The following is a 17,468-nucleotide window of genomic DNA, read 5'->3' on the forward strand; positions in this document are numbered from 1 at the left end:
TTTCTTCTAAGCAAAAGAAAATGAAAGCTTAAAACAAAGGTATGTGACTCTTTGATTCATCTGTTTCATGGTCATCGAAATAAATCCGTCAATGGGGTTGATCAAGTCCTCATGACAAAACCTTCTCGAATCGCAAGAGAGAACGGAGAATTTTCTAATAGCCACTAAATCACCTCAATGGGGATATGTATCTCCCCAACAAGAAAATCATACTTCATCTTGACATGAGGAATAGGGCATTCAAAGCTCCCAATAAGAATCAATGAAGTCTTTTCGATAGCATTGATGCAATGTACTTGATATCGTTTCTTCGAAAAGTGCATGATGTGCTCATCACCGTTGACATGGAAAGTGACATTGCCTTTGTTGCAGTCTATAACAACCCCTGCCGTGTTTAAAAAGGGTCTTCCGAGGATGATAGCCATGGCATCGTCCTCGGGAATATCCAAGATAACAAAGTCTGTTAAGATAGTGGTATTAGCAACCACAACAGGCACATCCTCGCAAACGCCGATAGGGAAAGCAGTTGATTTGTCGGCCATTTGCAGAGAAATTTTAGTGGGTGTCAACTTATCCAACTCAAGTCTACTATAAAGAGAGAGTGGCATAACACTAACACCGGCTCCAAGGTCACATAAGGCAGTTCTTACGTAGTTTCCTTTAATAGAGCAAGGTATAGTGGGCACTCCGGGATCACCAAGTTTCTTAGGAGTTCCACCTTTGAAAGTGTAGTTGGCAAGCATGGTGGAGATCTCAAGATCTGGTATCTTCCGTTTATTAGTCACGATATCTTTCATGTACTTGGCATACGGAGACATCTTGAGCATATCAGTTAACCGCATCTGCAGAAAGACGGGTCTTATCATCTCAACGAAGCGCTCAAAATCCTCATCATCCTTTTTCTTGGATGGCTTAGGAGGAAAGGGAATAGGTCTCTGAACCCATGGCTCCCTCTCTTTACCATGATTCCTAGCAGTGAAGTCATTCTTATCGTACTTCTTAGGTCATGGATTATCAGGATTAACCGTAGGTTCAATCTCCACATCCTCATCATTGCTAGGTTGAGCATTATTATGAACATCACTGTCCATATTGTTACCAGGTTCATGTTCATCACCAGATTGTGTTTCTGCATCAGACGCAGAGATATCATTAGGTTCTTTAGGTGTGCAGTATTTGGTGAACTGGCGTGTAGGCTCCTATCATCCTTCTTCTTCTCCTTAGGATGACTAGGTGTATCAACATTGATTCCTTGAGAATCTTGATCAATTCTCTTAGGATGACCTTCAGTATACAAAGGTTCCTGAGTCAGTTTGCCACCTCTAGTAATGACTCTGACAGAGTTGTCATTTAATTCATTGAGCAAGTCATTCTGAGCTTCAAGTACTTGTTCTACCTGAGTAGTAATCATAGAGCCATGTTTACTCAAAAGCTTGAGATCATTGACATTTCTGTCTACACAAGCACTGAAATGGCTAAGCATACGAGTACTTTGTTCCAAATGTCTGCTAACATAATCATTGAAACTCTGTTGTTTGCAACAAAGTTGTCAAATTCATCAAAGCATAGGCTAGCAGGTTTATCAAAAGGAATATCACTCTCGTCAAACCTACGCAGAGAATTCACTTCCACTACGTGTATCGGGTTATCGAGACCATGTATCTCTTCGATAGGTGGTAGATTTTTGACATCTTCAGATCTAATGCCTTTTTGTTGCATAGATTTCTTGGCTTCTTGCATATCTTCGGGACTGGGGAATAGAATACCTCTTTTCTTAGGAGTTGGCTTAGGAGGTGGTTCGGGAATAGTCCAAGCATTATCGTTGATCAAGATGTTATTCAGTAGAGTCTCAGCTTGTTCTACAGTTTGTTCCCTAAAAACACAACCGTCACAACTATCTAGGTGGTCTCTAGAGGCATCGGTAAGTCCGTTATAGAGGATATCAAGTATCTCGTTCTTCTTAAGAGGGTGATCAGGCAAAGCATTCTGTAGCTGGACGAGCCTCCCTCAAGCTTGTGGAAGACTCTCTTCTTGGAGTTGAGCAAAGTTGTATATTTCCTGCAAGGCAACTTGCTTCTTATGGGCAGGGAAATATTTCTCACAGAAGTAATAGACCATCTGTTGGGGACTACGCACACATCCAGGAGCAAGAGAGGTGAACCAGGATTTAGCGTCATCCTTTAGAGAGAAAGGAAACAGCTTAAGGATATAGTAGTGGCGGATGTTCTCCTCATTAGTGAAAAGGTTGGCTATTTCAGATAGTTTGGCAAGATGGGCTATGACCGTCTCAGACTCATAACCGTGAAAAGGATCAGATTCGTCTAGAGAGATTATCTCAGGGTCGACAGAGAATTCATAATCCTTATCGGTGACAAAGATAGGTGAAGTGGCAAACTTCGGGTCATTTTTCATCCTAGCTTCCCGATATTTTTCCTTCCACTTGAGAAGTAATTTCTCAGCGTCATAGGCATCCTTACACGCAAGAAAATCCTCAGCTATCTCTCCCTCCATAACGTAACCCTCAGGTATATCAGGCAATTCATATCTAGGAGAGCTAGATCTAGCAGGAGCAAAAGCATGTTCTATCTCAATAGTATCGGTAGTTTCAGAAGCATCACGACCATTGGCAGTAACTCTAGCAATATGAGCATCAAGGAACATCAGGCAAAGTAGTATCTCTAGCAGTATCAAGCATATCATCATCAGGCAAAATAGCATCTCTAGCATCATCAGGCAAAGCAGTATCAGGCATAGCATCTCTAGCAGTATCAAGCATAGTATCATCAGGAATAGTATAAAGCATAGCATCTCTAGCAGTAGCATCATAAGCATCATCAAGCACAGGCGACATATCAAGATTTCTAGCAGGAGGTGATGTCGCAAACTTACTCATAACTGAAGGTGAATTAAGTGTAGAGCTAGATGGCAATTCCTTACCTCCCCTTGTAGTTGAGGGCAAGACTTTGGTTTTTGGATCCTTCAGATTCTTCATAGTGATCAGCAGATATCAATCCCAAGTGACTCAGAGAATATAGCAATACCTCCCCAGCAATGGCGCCTGAAAAATGCTGATTGCAATCTCTGGCGATGGCTAGACGAATGCTGATGACAACAAACCTTCCCCTGCAACGGCACCAGAAGAATGCTGCTAGCACTCCGCGGCAATCGAAACGAGAAGAATGTTGTTGAAGGACCACCAGCGCGTGGGTTCGCATCAGTTTCCGAGGGTAGAGTATTCAACCCAAATTTGTTGGTACGCCAGACAGGAGGTGAGAGAATACTCTCGAGTATTAGCAGCTGAATTTGTCAGATTCAACCACACCTGAAAGATTAGTATCTGCAAGCAAAGTAGTAACAGCAAAGTAGTATGATAACAATGGTGTCAGAAACGATCTGTTGACGGCAGACTATTCCTAACGATTGTATCAGTGGCGCCAAGTTGCCTCGTTGACGGAAGTTGTCAGTTCCCATCAACGACCAGCGAACCAAAATTGTAGCAGGTAGCAGCAGTGTAACGAGCAATAGCGGCGACAAGGAACAACAGTAGTGACATCAGTAGAAAGTAGCAATAGTAGCAAGCGACAGTAATAGCAACAGTAGCAGCAAAGCAAGACAAGTAACAGCAGTAGCAACAGTAGTAGCAGCAGTAGAGTAAAACAAGTAGCAGCAGTAGCAACAGTAGTAGCAGCAGCAGCAGGACAAACTCGTAGGCAATTGGTCGATGATTTGTTTGGATGATATTCATCATGCAACAGTTATAACACGGAGAGATATGTGGCTAGCTCCCGTTCGTCAATGTGATGTAGGCATGCATTCCGTGTGTCGTCATACATGCTTAGGGAAAAGAACTTGCATGACATCTATTGTCCATCCCTCCCGTGGCAGCGGGGTCCAAAAGGAAACTACGGGATATTAAAGTTCTCCTTCTAATAAAGAACCGGACCAACGCATTAGCACTTGGTGAACACATGAACTCCTCAAACTATGGTCATCACCAGGAGTGGTTCCGGTTATTGTCACTCCGGGGTTGCCGCATGATAACACATAGTAGGTAACTACAACTTGCAAGATCGGATCTAAAACACACATATATTGGTGACAACATAATAATTTCAGATCTGAAATCATGACACTCGGGCCCTAGTGACAAGCATTAAGCATGGCAAAGTAGTAGCAACATCAATCTCAGAACACAGTGGATACTAGGGATCAATCCCCATCAAAACTAAGTCGATTACATGATAGATCTCATCCTACTCATCACCGCCCAACGAGCCTATGAATAGATTACTCACGAACGACGAAGAGCTTCATGGAATTGGAGAGGGAAGAAAGTTGATGATGACGTTGGCGACGATTTCCCCTCTTCAGAGCCCAAGACGGACTCCAGATCTGCCCTCCAGATTAAGAACAGGTTATGGCGGCGCCTCCGTATCGCATACGCGGTGAAAACTTCTCTTTTTATTTTTTCTGGGACGAAAGGGATCTTGTAGACCTGAGATTGGGGGCGGCAGAGCCGTGTGGGCCCCACAAGCTTGCCCACTGCCACCAGGGGTGTCACGCCCAAGATGCGACCCTATCCTCAATTTGGCACGAGGGCCTCGTCAGGGATAGAAGCGCATCTCGTCTTGTCGCAAGAATGGATATCGTTACAAGTACATGTACTGAAAAGAAGAGATATATAAAGAGTTGGCTTACACTCGCCACAAGCTACATCAGAGTCACATCAGTACATTACTTAATTATCAAGATTAAGAGCAGGGTCCGACTACGGACGAAAACAAACGACAAAAGAAGAACGACGCCCATCCTTGCTATCCCAGGCTGCCGGCCTGGAACCCATCCTAGATCGATGAAGAAGAAGAAGAAGCAACTCCAAGTGAACAATCAACGCGCTCGCGTCAAGTAATCTTTACCTGTACCTACAACTGGTGTTGTAGTAATCCGTGAGCCACAGGGGACTCAGCAATCTCATTTCCAAAGGTATCAAGGCTAGCAAAGCTTAATGGGTGAGGTATGGTTAAGTGGTGAGGTTGCAGCAGTGGCTAAGCATATATTTGGTGGCTAAACTTACGAGTACAAGAAAATAAGAGGGGGAAGATCTACGCATAACAGACGTGAACTACCGATGATCAAATGAATGACCTTGAACACCTACCTACGTCAGACATAACCCCACCGTGTCCTCGATCGGAGAAGGAACTCACGAAAGAGATAGTCACGGTTACGCACACAGTTGGCATGTTTTAATTAAGTTAACTTCAAGTTATCTAGAACCAGTGTTAAACAAAGTTTCCACGTTGCCACATTACCGCGGGCACGGCTTTCCGAAAGATTTAACCGTGCAGGGGTGCTCCAACTAGTCCATCACAAATTACCACAAGCCGCATAGAAATCCTCAATCACGAAGCTCGCGATCTCGTCGGATTCCTTAGTGGAAAACCTCAACTCTGAGATTATCCAAAGCATCACCGGAATCCCGATGCACAAGATATCTCATCAAAGGTAAAACTAATCCAGCAAGGCCGCCCGGCGTGTCGACGATCCCGATAGGAGCCGCGTATCTCGTTCTCAGGACACGACGGATAAGCAAAGCGTACGGTGGCCTGATAGAAATCTCCCGAGTTGCCCCGGGTTGGCCCCACAAACGGCTCTAGTTTGGACCAGCACCAACATCACTGGCCCCCCTATATTATGTAGAATTACTCCTCGGGTAGCGCTAACTCCCTATGCATTTCAAATTAACAGAATTATTATGTTGGGCAAATAGTACCAATGTTGGGCCTTGCCAGACCAGCTTTAATCTAAAACGAATTATCAAGGGGGTCCCCATAACAACCCCGATTGTGTTAGGAGCACTCAATTATGGAACATAACACCGGTAGCCAAAACTAAGGGGGCAAAGGTGGAACAAAACACCAGGCTAGAAAGGCCGAGCCTTCCACCTTTTACCAAGTATATAGGTGCATTAAATTAAATAGCATTAATATGGTGATATAACAAGGAACCCATGTTTTCACATGGAAGCATTGCACCTGTAACTAGCAACGCTAACAACATGGTTAAGCAAGCAGTAACATAGCCAATCAGTGGTTTGCTAGGTCGAACAGGTTGAAGGTAATCATGGCATTGTTGAGAGGCTGACATTTAATAGGTGGTAGGCTACGAGACATAATCGATAGAAGCGATAAAACTAGCATGGAAATGATAGTAATGGTATCTGGGGAAATGGTCATCTTGCCTGAGATCCCGCTTGGAAGAAGAATGACTCCGTGAAGCAGACGAACCGACGTAGTCGAACGGGTCCTCACAATCCGACACGCTGCAGAACTCTATCGAGACGAAGCAAACCGGAAACACAAATCAACACACGGAATTCCCCACACGATGCACAACGCATATGATGCATGAGCAGCTGAATACATGCAAGACACGGCATGTCAAATCACACAATCAAACACTACACATTAAGTGAAGTTCAATATGCAATGAGTTGCATACTGACGAAACTCCACTTAATTAATTTAGTTCTATCCCGATTAGATACACGACAATATTAAATGTGGGTTAACATGGCAAGAGGTGAAGTGGAAATTAAACTACCTATCTAGACATTTTAAATGAGGTCGGAAATGTCATATAGCACCTCCGTAACGACCTCACAAGTTAATTTACAATTCTGTCCAGATCTGAACTAATGCATTTAATTGGTTGTTAAATAGCAAAACGAATAGGTTCACGTGATTCTATGTGTCATTTCAAGCAACCTACACATAGAGATCATCTCCAACGGAGCTACGGATCACAAGTTACAAGCACCGCAAGATATGTTGGCATGAATGCAATATGTGTGCAACGGCGGCTACGAGCACTTCAACACATGCAACCAGCAAGAGAAAATGAAACTACACGAGATTCTAAGCAAGTTTCATGTAGGCCACGATCAAATCGGAGCTACGGATCAACATCTACGAGCAAAACAAGAAATCACTACAATCTGCCAAAATCAGCCACATAGCATTTTCTACACCCCACAACTACGAGCTACACTACTCCGATAAACTCAAGCAAGGCATGACACGAAAGAGGGCAAGAAGCACTACTACGAACAACCAACAACAACTAGCATGGCATCATGGATCACTAGGAAAAGAAGTCACAAAAATGGCATCTCACACACTATTTCAGACTTAGTGAAAATTACACCTCGTGAAAGTGCAGTTTTTGATCTGAAGCAATATTGACAGCAGCAAAACCTATAGCTACAGGACTCCAAATGGCATGAAACTTCACAGCCTGCTAGAGAAACACAAGGGGTACAACTAACTCCATTGGACCAACCTCAAAAGAGCTACAGATCACAAGATGCAAGCAAGACAAGACAACAACAAAATATAACAGATTCCAGACTTAGAAATATTTCAGCTCCTCCAAATCAGCACTATTTCTAGCAACTTGAGAGCAAGCAAAACACACCTAAACATGCATTTCTATTGCAACCAAAAATACCAGGAGCTAGACAAAACATCCAAGAACAACTTCCTAGTTGACAACTCCGTCAAACGACGCACGTAATAAATCCTACGAATTAAACAAAAGGGCATCACGGCAAAATATCGCGTACACTAACTTACTCAAAAGCTAAAACTAATTGCACAGAAAAATCCATGGGATTTTTCTACCCCGGAAACATATAAAATATGTGGGGTTGCAACACAAAATAAAGCCACACATTAATGCGGGAAAATAACCTATATACGGGAAAATAAACTAGAGGCAATTCCCTACACGCAAAAATACAAATGACCGCTCTAAAAAGCATGGAAAAATGGTCCCTAAAACATGGGCATTTTACCTAAGGCACTTCAGCAATCCGGACCGCAAGAAAAATAAATACGGGACGTATCCTATTGGAACAGCACGTAAAACTATGCATTTGGCACGCTAAACGGTGTCAAAGAAATATGCAAGTTGCGAAAATGTATTCTACGCGAGAAACTACACGAAAACCATATAAAATACGCCTCGTTCCGACTTACGGATAAAAAGTTACGGGCATTACAATATTCGTCTATTTCCTGAAATTAAATAAATCCGAAAACTAAAAAAAATCTACCGGGCCTAATTCTACTACAGATGGGCCTACAGTACACGGGCGCGGGATAGTTAAATCATGCTCGAGGCACAACATAGGCAGGCCAGGGGAATCTAACCTTCGGGCCTTGCTCGGCTGGAGGTGGGCCGTGGGCGGCCTGGCGGTTGGGCCGACGCGGGGGAGGCCGAGGGCGAGGCGCTGGCCACGGAAGTCGGCGCTGGGCCGGGGGGCCGGGGGATGGTCGATGGGCCTTGGGGCGCTGGCCCACTGAAGCGGCGCTGGCGCGGGCGCCTCGTCGATCTCCTCGCGCAGGAGCTATGGCGGCTGCCGTTGACCACGACGAGGAACCCGGCGAGGTGGGGCTCCGGCAGCAAGGATCTCAGGACCGGCGGGAAGAGGCTCACGGAGGCGGATCCGGCGGGATCCGGACTATGGCAATGGCCCAAGGCGGCGGCGGCTGCAGCACGCGCCCAGCGGCCATGGGAGGGCCTGCGCTCGGCGGCCATGGCCGACAGGCTACTGCAGCGGGGCGAGCGGCGGCTCGCTGCGGCGGACTGCGCAGGGCGGCGACTGGCGGCTTGCAGGAGGCGGCGCGGCGCGCGGCGCGAGGAAGGCGGGGGCTCGGGGAGCCTGGGGCGGCGCGGGTACGGGGGGAACCGTACGGGGCGGCGGCGGCGGCCGGATGGGCCTGCCCTGGCCTGAACTGGGCTCGGCGGGCCTGCGGCGGCTGGTGGGTGGAGGAGAGAGAGGTGGGAGGCTAGGGTTTGGTGGGGGCTGCGCGGAAAACGAGGAGGAGAGAGTGGGCTGTCTAAAAAAATAAGATGGAGGGGGGGTATTTATAGAGAAAAGAGGGGCTCGGTTAACCGGAATCGCGTTCCGGATCCAACCGTGCGGTTGGATTCGGACGATTCTGCACGCGGGAACGGATACGTGGCCGTGTAGAGGGGATATCCGGAGACGAGGGGGAGAACGGGCGGCGCGACAACGAATTTTAAAACACCGACAGACGTCCGATGGTAGACCGAATACGGTGCCGCTACGGTCGACCGTTCGGGTACCAGACGAACTCCGATCGCGACGAAATTCGACAGGCGGCCTAGCTATATTAAAATAAGACCGCACGTCAAATCTCAACCTCATCAGAGAAAGTTTTACGCACACTTTTAAAATAGGGTTTTGACGATGCCGCTGGCGCGTGCGTGTGCGGTCGGGCTCAGAACGGACAACGACGAGAACCGGCAACTAACAATGGATGCAAGTTTTGAAAACTGGCGGCAACGGAGACGCCGATGCAATGCTGATGATGCGCATGATGCGATGATGATGTGACAAATAAAAATAGACACACGACGAAAACGGAAAGAAAAGGGAATCTTCTGGAACGTCGACATCGGGCTGCCACAAGGGGGGTGGTGGCGGAGCCAGGGCTTGTGGCCCACTGGCCCACCCCCTGAGGTGGAACTTGGCGCACATATTTTTCTTATTTTCCAAAACTGCTCCCCATAAATTTTTAGGACGTTTGGAGAAGTTTGATTTCTGCACAAAAATAACACCAAGGCAATTCTGCTGAAAACAGCGTCAGTCCAGGTTAGTTCCATTCAAATCATGCAAATTAGATTCCAAAACAAGGGCAAAAGAGTTTGGAAAAGTAGATACGATGGAGACGTATCATGAACTAATCCGGTAGGGCTTCGCCGAGCTCTACCGAACTAATTAGAGGAGAAAGACGATCTAGAGAGAAGAGAGCAACACGTGGTTTTTCAGGTGGTGGGCTGCCCTCAAACCTCCACTATATATAGGAGGAAGGGGTGGGAGAAGGCGCCCTAGGGTTTCCCCTAGGGCCTTAGCCGCCGTCCAAGACGTGGAATCCACCTCCAATAAGGAGGTGGGCGTGGGGGAGAGGTCCTACTCCAACAAGGACTCCTCCCACCCTCCACCTTTTTCCTCTTGGGCGCATGGGCCCTCATGGGGTCGGCTGCCTAGCCCACTAGGGGCTAGTGCGCCACCTCTTGGGCCCATGTGCCCCCCAGGGTGGGTGGCCCCCGGTGGACCCCCGGAACCCATTCGTCACTCCTCGTACACTACCGGAAATACCCGAAACTGTTCCAGAACCCAAAAATTCCTATATATAAATCTTTACCTTCGGACCATTTCGGATGTCCTCGTGACTTGTGGGATCTCATCCAAGACTCCGAACAACCTTCGATCACCAACATACATAACTCAGTAATACTAAAACATTACCGAACATTAAGTGTGCAAACCCGCGGGTTCGAGAACTATGTAGACATGACTGAGACACCTCTACGACCAATAACTAATAGCGGGACCTGGATGCCCATATTGTTCCTACATATTGTACGAAGATCTTTATTGGTTGAACCTCTATGTCAAGGATTCAAACAACCCCGTATAAAACTCCCTTTGTCCATCGATATGTTACTTGCCCGAGATTCGATTGTCTGTATCTCCATACCTAGTTCAATCCCGTTACCGACAAGTCCCTTTACTCGTTACATAATACAAGATCTTGTGACTAACTCTTTAGTCACATCGCTTGCAAGCTTGTTGTGATGTTGCATTACCGAGTGGGCCCTAAGATACCTCTCCATCACACATAGTGACAAATCCCAGTCTTGATCCATGCCAACTCAACAGACACCCTCGAAGATACCTGTAGAGCACCTTTATAGTGACCCAATATGTTGCGACGTTTGATACACACAAGGTAGTCCTCCAGTGTCAGTGAGTTGCATGATCTCATGGTCATAGGAATAGATACTTGACATGTAGAAAACAATAGCAATAAATTAACACGATCAAATGCTAGGTTCATAGTTTGGGCCTTGTCCATTACATCATTAGTCCTAATGATGTGACCCCGTTATCAAATGACAACTTATGTCGATGGCTAGGAAACCTTGACCATCTTTGATCAACGAGCTAGTCCATTAGAGGCTCACTAGGGGCAGTGTGTTGTCTATGTATCCACACATGTATTTGAGTTTCCATCCAATGCAATTCTAGCATGGATAATAAAGATTATCGTGAACAAGGAAATATAATAATAACAACTTTATTACTTCCTCTAGGGCATATTTCCAACAAATCGATGGTCTCAGATCTGGAGCACCTGAGAAGTGAATCCCCTTCGGGGATGCGTCGGGATCTTCTGCGGCTGAGCCCTTTTTTTCAGGATCTTTTGTGTTCGAGCCACATATTCCGGAAAATATAAATGATGCATGAATAATTTGTGCACCAAGGTCCTCTACTCGTGTGAATGAAGTTTCATAACGCAGCACCAGATCACAGTCTGGAATATTCAAAACTAAAGAATACACTGATGGCACAATAAGGTATGACAGTCGCAAACACAGTTTTCTTACTACTACTCGTGAACGAGGTAATCTAAGTGATGCACTTTCACACAAAGAATGGAAAGAAGCTATGTGTAGTTAATATCAATCTCTTATGAAAAATAAAACTTTGCATCTAGTCCCACGAGGAAAAGGAAAAAATGTGATTGATTGCAAGTGGGTTTATAAAATTAAAGGAAAGACAGAAGGAAGCATAGATAGATAAAAGGCTAGGCTTGTTGCAAAAGGATTCAAATAAAGATTTGGAATTGATTATGACAACAATTTGAGTCATGTTGTTAAAGCAACTACTATGAGACTTGTACCATCTATTGCTATACTAAAGGTTGGAGTCTACAACAATTAGATGTTCAGAACACGTTTCTTCATGGTGTTCTTGAGGAAGAAGTGTTCATGGGGCAACCACCAGGGTATGAAAACAAAAGCACACCACATTATGTTTGCAAATTAGATAAAACTTTGAATGTCTTGAAATAGGCCCTTAGAGCCTGTTACTCAAGGTTGAATACAAAGTTACAACAACTTGGCTTTACTCCTTCAAAGGCACACACCTCACAATTCTTTCATAACTAAGGCAGCACAACATTTTTTTCTTGTTTGTGTTGATGATATATTGTTGCTAGTTCCAGTCCAGATGCTACTACATGTTTGCTTCAGGATCTTCATATGGACTTTGCATTGAAGGACTTGGGCATTCTTCATTATTTTCTTGGTATTGAAGTAAAACATGTGAAGATGGAATACTTTTGACACATGAAAACTATGCTACTGATATCATAAAAAGGATGGGATTGGAACGCTGTAAACTTGTAAGTACACCACTCTCAACTTCAGAAAAACTCTTAGTTGAAGGAGGAGATGTACTTGGTCCAGAAGATGCAACAAATTACAAAAGTGTTGTTGGTGCATTAGAGTACTTGACTTTAACTCGTCGAGATATTTCATATTGTGTTAACAAGGTGTGTAAGTATTTGCATGCTCCTAGTACAGTTCATTGGACATCAGTTAAAATAATTGTGAGGTATCTCAAGTTGTACAAGTCTACAACTGGACTTGGAATTAAGATTACCATGTCACCATCCATGTTGGTAAGTGCATATTCTGATGTAGATTGGGCAGGGTGTGTTGATGATAGAAGGTCCACAGGTGGATTTGCTGTCTTTCTGGGATCAAATATTATATCATGGAGTGCAAGGAAACATGCTACAGTCTCTAGGTCCTCCACTGAAGCAGAGTACAAAGCTCTAGCAAATGCAACTGCTGAAGTCATGTGGATTCAGACTATACTTTGTGAACTAGGAATAAAGGTTCCACAAGCTGCAAGGTTATGATGTGACAACATTGGTGCAACCTACCTTTCAACAAATCGTTTTTCCATGCACGAACGAAGCATATAGAGGTTGACTTCCATTTTGTCAGAGAAAGAGTGGCTCACAAGCTAATTGATATCAGGTTTATTCCCATTAGAGATCAACTTGCTGATGGTTTCACTAAATCACTTACCACGAGGAGGTTGGATGAATTTAAGTACAATCGGAACCTTGAAAAGGCTTCATAGGTTTAGATTGAGGGAGGATGTTAAGATACACTAATAGAGTTACGTGTATTCCTTTTAAACTCTCTATCTATTCTTCTTCCCGAGTCTCCCTCTCTTGTAAACTGCTTTCCCTCTCGTGTACAATCTCTGGAGGAATCCGAGCGATACTCCCAAACTTGTAATCCACGTTAACCTCTCAATATATACAATGTCCCGGGACCAAAGGGTTCAATGCTTCACTAATATTTACGCGTAACGTACCAAATGGTTTGATAAATAGTAGGACAAACATATTCTGTGTCTATCCATCAAAAAGACACGATTGGGCTGATAATAAAATACTCTAGAAATAGATTCAAGGAACTAAATGAATTGATAGCAACATTTTGCCATCCCTTTTTTTGATGCTTTCGATTGTGACTAACGGCATGAGCATCTCTGGTCCTCCTCCTAAAACTGAACACCTCAAACGGTCTCTTAAAACTGAACTCATCAAATTTGAGGAGTTAGAAAGTGTGCACATCTAGCCCTTCGCCCGAAGTTTAACTCCCTATAATTTTTATTTTACTATTTCCTTCCATATTTTTTGCATACAAACTCCATTTAAACTACATATGCACACCATATTAATTCAGAACATTGATATGTCAGATGTACAATGTCAACAATATTTCAGTTTTAAATATTTATAAATTCAAACACACCATACAATCCAAATGAAGTAACGATCCAAATAAAACATGATAAAAGTTCATGAATCAACCGCCATGAAGTGTCCACAAGTGCTCAACAAGATCATCTTGGGAGTTGCTGATGAGCTTCTAGGTTCTCTATCATTCAATGGGATGCGAGAAACATCTGAATTCTGTTTGGTTGATGTTCCGGTTCCACATTTTCACCATTGTAGAGGTAGCAAAAGTTTTCTCACCCTCCTCTCTCATACTCGATGATCATGTTGTGCAAGATAATGCATGTTGTCACAGTCTGTTGTATTTGCGGATTCCAATACTCCATTCGTCAATGAACAATCAAAAGCGAGCTTGAAGCACACCAAAAGCTCTCTCAATGTACGCCCCCGGAGCAACACTATACTGATCTAGCACCTTGTTATCAAATGTATAGTATCAACCCTAGGATTCCCATCAAACACAACATGCACACTATATCCATACATGCAACATGCACTCTATGTGGATGGAACGACAAGTATCACAACAAAACACTATAAAAGACCGCAACAATATCTATACAACGACTCCAAGGAGTCAAATTTAACAAACGATTACATACGAGGGTCCTTCGACCAAGTTGCAGCTCTCACAAGAGAAGCGAAAAATAAACCTTAGACATCTAATTTTAACATATGCCTTAAGAAGGTTTAAAGAAAAGCAAATGAAATCGATAACCCTTCCAGAAGGACTGTCTGGGATAACCATACCTAATGTCGGCCTTCACCACTAGAGATTACCTGTTTCAAATGTTATCATCTAATTTGCAGCATCCGGATAGAAAAAATAACTAAAGCAAGATGAGTACTGAACTATACTCACAAGATATACATCAAATCTATGCTAAATATGCATCATTCTCAAAGAAGGGGTATGTGGTGAGCGGTAGCAAGCAATAGCATCCCATAGAGACGTGCTATAAGATAATAAAGCATATGTGCATCATATGTTCTAGCCAACACATCATGACACTACCTTGCATCGCCCTCGCATCTCCCACGAGGAAGGATCCCCAAAGACACTCACACCAAATATGGTTATTATTAGTTGAGGCTGCTATGATAAGGTACACAATCCTCGAGTCATCCATAACGGTGGACATGACTATTCGAATAGTAACCCTACAAGGGTGTACCTGTTTACGCTAACACGCGCTAAATGTTCTTAATGCCGGCCAATAGGACACTCGGAGTGTGCCGACATAGAGTGTGGGCAAACAAGTCCAAGCAACCACCCAACTTAGTTGTACCCAAATCATGAGTTTGGTCAAGTTTTTCGAGACGGACTGAACTGTTGCGTGCATGACTAAGGTGGCTAGAGCCCACAGGATAACCACTTAGCAAAACATTCCTCATCCTAAGCAAATACATCTTTTAAATAATATAAGACATATTGAAAGTTTAATTTAAACTACCAAAATGTCTTATATTTAGAAAGAACTATCTGACCCCTGGACATGTCTGAAATAATGATACTAGGCTGAGAGGGGTCCCATACCGGCAACGGGAGGTTGAGCACCCTCAGTCTTGGACCAAGATAACAAGAACACGGGTCCTAGTGTCGGCTCAAGTGGAGTAAAATCCTTTATTACATATTAACATAATTATGTTCTCGCGAGGCTTATAATTTCATTTTATCCGTCATGCTTAGTTTTTGTCAGGATTTGCCATGCTTGCCTAAGAACATTGTCATCCTTGAAACACCATAATTTGTAAGAAAAAAAATGTTGTTTTAGCATGCTTATTTTTTCTTTTGCGTTCACCAATTATCAAAGTCCATTAATTATGGTCCATAGCTATCGATTTGAATCGACGGATGGCCTAAGGATCGCGACTCCGATCATACATCTGATAGGCCAGGCTTTCTGGACAATTAACATAAGCTAATCTGTGACCAATAAACAACAGTACATCTCAACAAATACAATTCTAGATGAACGCTGGCTCCTGCGAAACGCCAGCAATGGCTCTGATGTTAAACTGGAATCGTATAGGCAGGGCTCATTGATTTATCCACGATGGTACAAAGGTTAACTGACACAATGACTCATGCGAGTCTTGTTCAAATGATCAGGCCGTATCAATAGAGTTTTCCATGTGAAATATATATGCTGCACTACTACTATTTTCCCCAGCAGCCGTAGCTAAGTACTCTTGTAAAAGGCTTATGGTTCACGAGACGGCCGCAGCGACGTCGGCGGGGACGTGGTAGCCGCGACAGTGCGGGCTGTTGGCGAAGTCGCTCAGCGGGAAGGACGTGGAGACGGGGCCGATGTAGAAGCTGAGGCGGTCGCCGGCGCGGTCAACCTCGGCGACGGGGATCCACAGGAAGAGTACCTTGACGTAGATGCCCTGCAGCGCCGCGAGCTTGCCCGCGGTGGCGGCGCCGGCGATGCGCGTGTCGTACTTGACCAGCCACTGCTTCGCCAGCAGGAACTCGCACTCCCGAGGGAAGTACACCTGGAAGCCGCCGTCCGGATCGAGCTCGTACCCCTCCACCCCCTCCGGCAGGATGCCCCGCGGGAAGTTGTACCGCTCCAGCATCTCGTACGCCGTTGGCCTGTCCTCCGCGGACGACGCCGCGGCTACGGCGACGGCGACGGCGACGGCGGCGAATAGGAGGAGGGAGTAGGTGGCCATGGACGGACGGACGGCCGGGGAAGTTCTTCCTTTCTTTGGGTTTGATTGGGTCCGACCTGGCTGCTTTGCTTACTTGACAAATGACAGTGAAGGTGTTGGCTTTTGTACAGCTTGTCGTTGGATGGATGCTCACTCGCTTGCATTTTGTTTACCTTCATGCTTCATACAGAAATTTGATATCTAATATTTTTGTTTATATTGATCTGCCGACAGATCATGAGATATCTAATATTTTTTTAGTTTATATTGATCTGCGGACAGATCATTAGATATCTAATATTTTTTAGTTTATATTGATCTGCGCACAGATCAATCATCTCAAGATAAGTAATTTTTTGGTTGGAAGGGTTTCAATAATTGGTTTAGTTAGCATATTCGAGTATTCGACCAATCATTGAAAAAGTCGTAGGAGTGGTTGTAATGCGTGGTGCATATTTTACTGCTTAGGGGTAGCTATCTTCTTCGTATAGTTTACAAGTGCACGTCATCTCTGTTATACTTCTCTCTTTTAGCCATCAATTTATTTGCCCGTGTTAATATTTTTGTGCGGAATTATATTAATATGATTATGTAAATAAATAGTTATCAAGTTCTGCCTTTGATTTACATACATAAAAGTAGAAGTTTGGTTTTGGCATCCTTCTAGTTTAATAGGGTGGGCCATGCATTGTACGTAAATGGTGAAATTGATGCAAAAGGTAAATAAATTACAATAATACTCCATCCGTTTCCTAATATAAGTCTTTTTAAAGATTTCACAATTAGACTACATACACATTATATAGACATACTTTAAAGGGTGGATTCATTCATTTTACTCTGTATATTGAAATGTCTAAAAAGACCTATATTTAGAAACGGAGGGAGTACATGGAATTGAAGGTAATAATTTTGAGATGAAATTGGTGAAGAAAATAACTAAATTAAGATGGTTGATTAGCGTGCTGGGAATGTGCGGACAAAGGCGTGGCGAGAAAAGGTTGGACAAAACACCGATGAAGGGAGGTGGGCCAAAAAGGGGAACTAGTTGAGGAAGAATGGTGTCGACACGAAAAGGAACCTTACGTATATTTTAGTTAGAAGAAAAATAAC

At 44.1% G+C, this 17,468-nt stretch overlaps 1 protein-coding gene across 1 annotated transcript; it reads right to left on the reverse strand.

Moving 5' to 3' along the window:
* Window positions 1-15,711: 15,711 nt before the first annotated feature.
* On the reverse strand, window positions 15,712-16,625 carry LOC123410021. The gene has a single exon (XM_045102895.1). It carries the CDS (start codon window positions 16,374-16,376, stop codon window positions 15,909-15,911), a length of 468 nt encoding a protein of 155 aa, XP_044958830.1. The 5' UTR covers window positions 16,377-16,625; the 3' UTR covers window positions 15,712-15,908.
* Between the last annotated feature and the right edge of the window lie 843 nt (window positions 16,626-17,468).

This window comes from Hordeum vulgare, chromosome 1H (assembly GCF_904849725.1).
Source record: "Hordeum vulgare subsp. vulgare chromosome 1H, MorexV3_pseudomolecules_assembly, whole genome shotgun sequence".
NCBI classification, from domain to species: Eukaryota; Viridiplantae; Streptophyta; class Magnoliopsida; order Poales; family Poaceae; genus Hordeum; species Hordeum vulgare.

Bases quoted from the DNA above. Each gene is read 5' to 3' on its own strand.
- LOC123410021 (XM_045102895.1), bottom strand. From the start codon at position 16,376: ATGGCCACCTACTCCCTCCTCCTATTCGCCGCCGTCGCCGTCGCCGTC.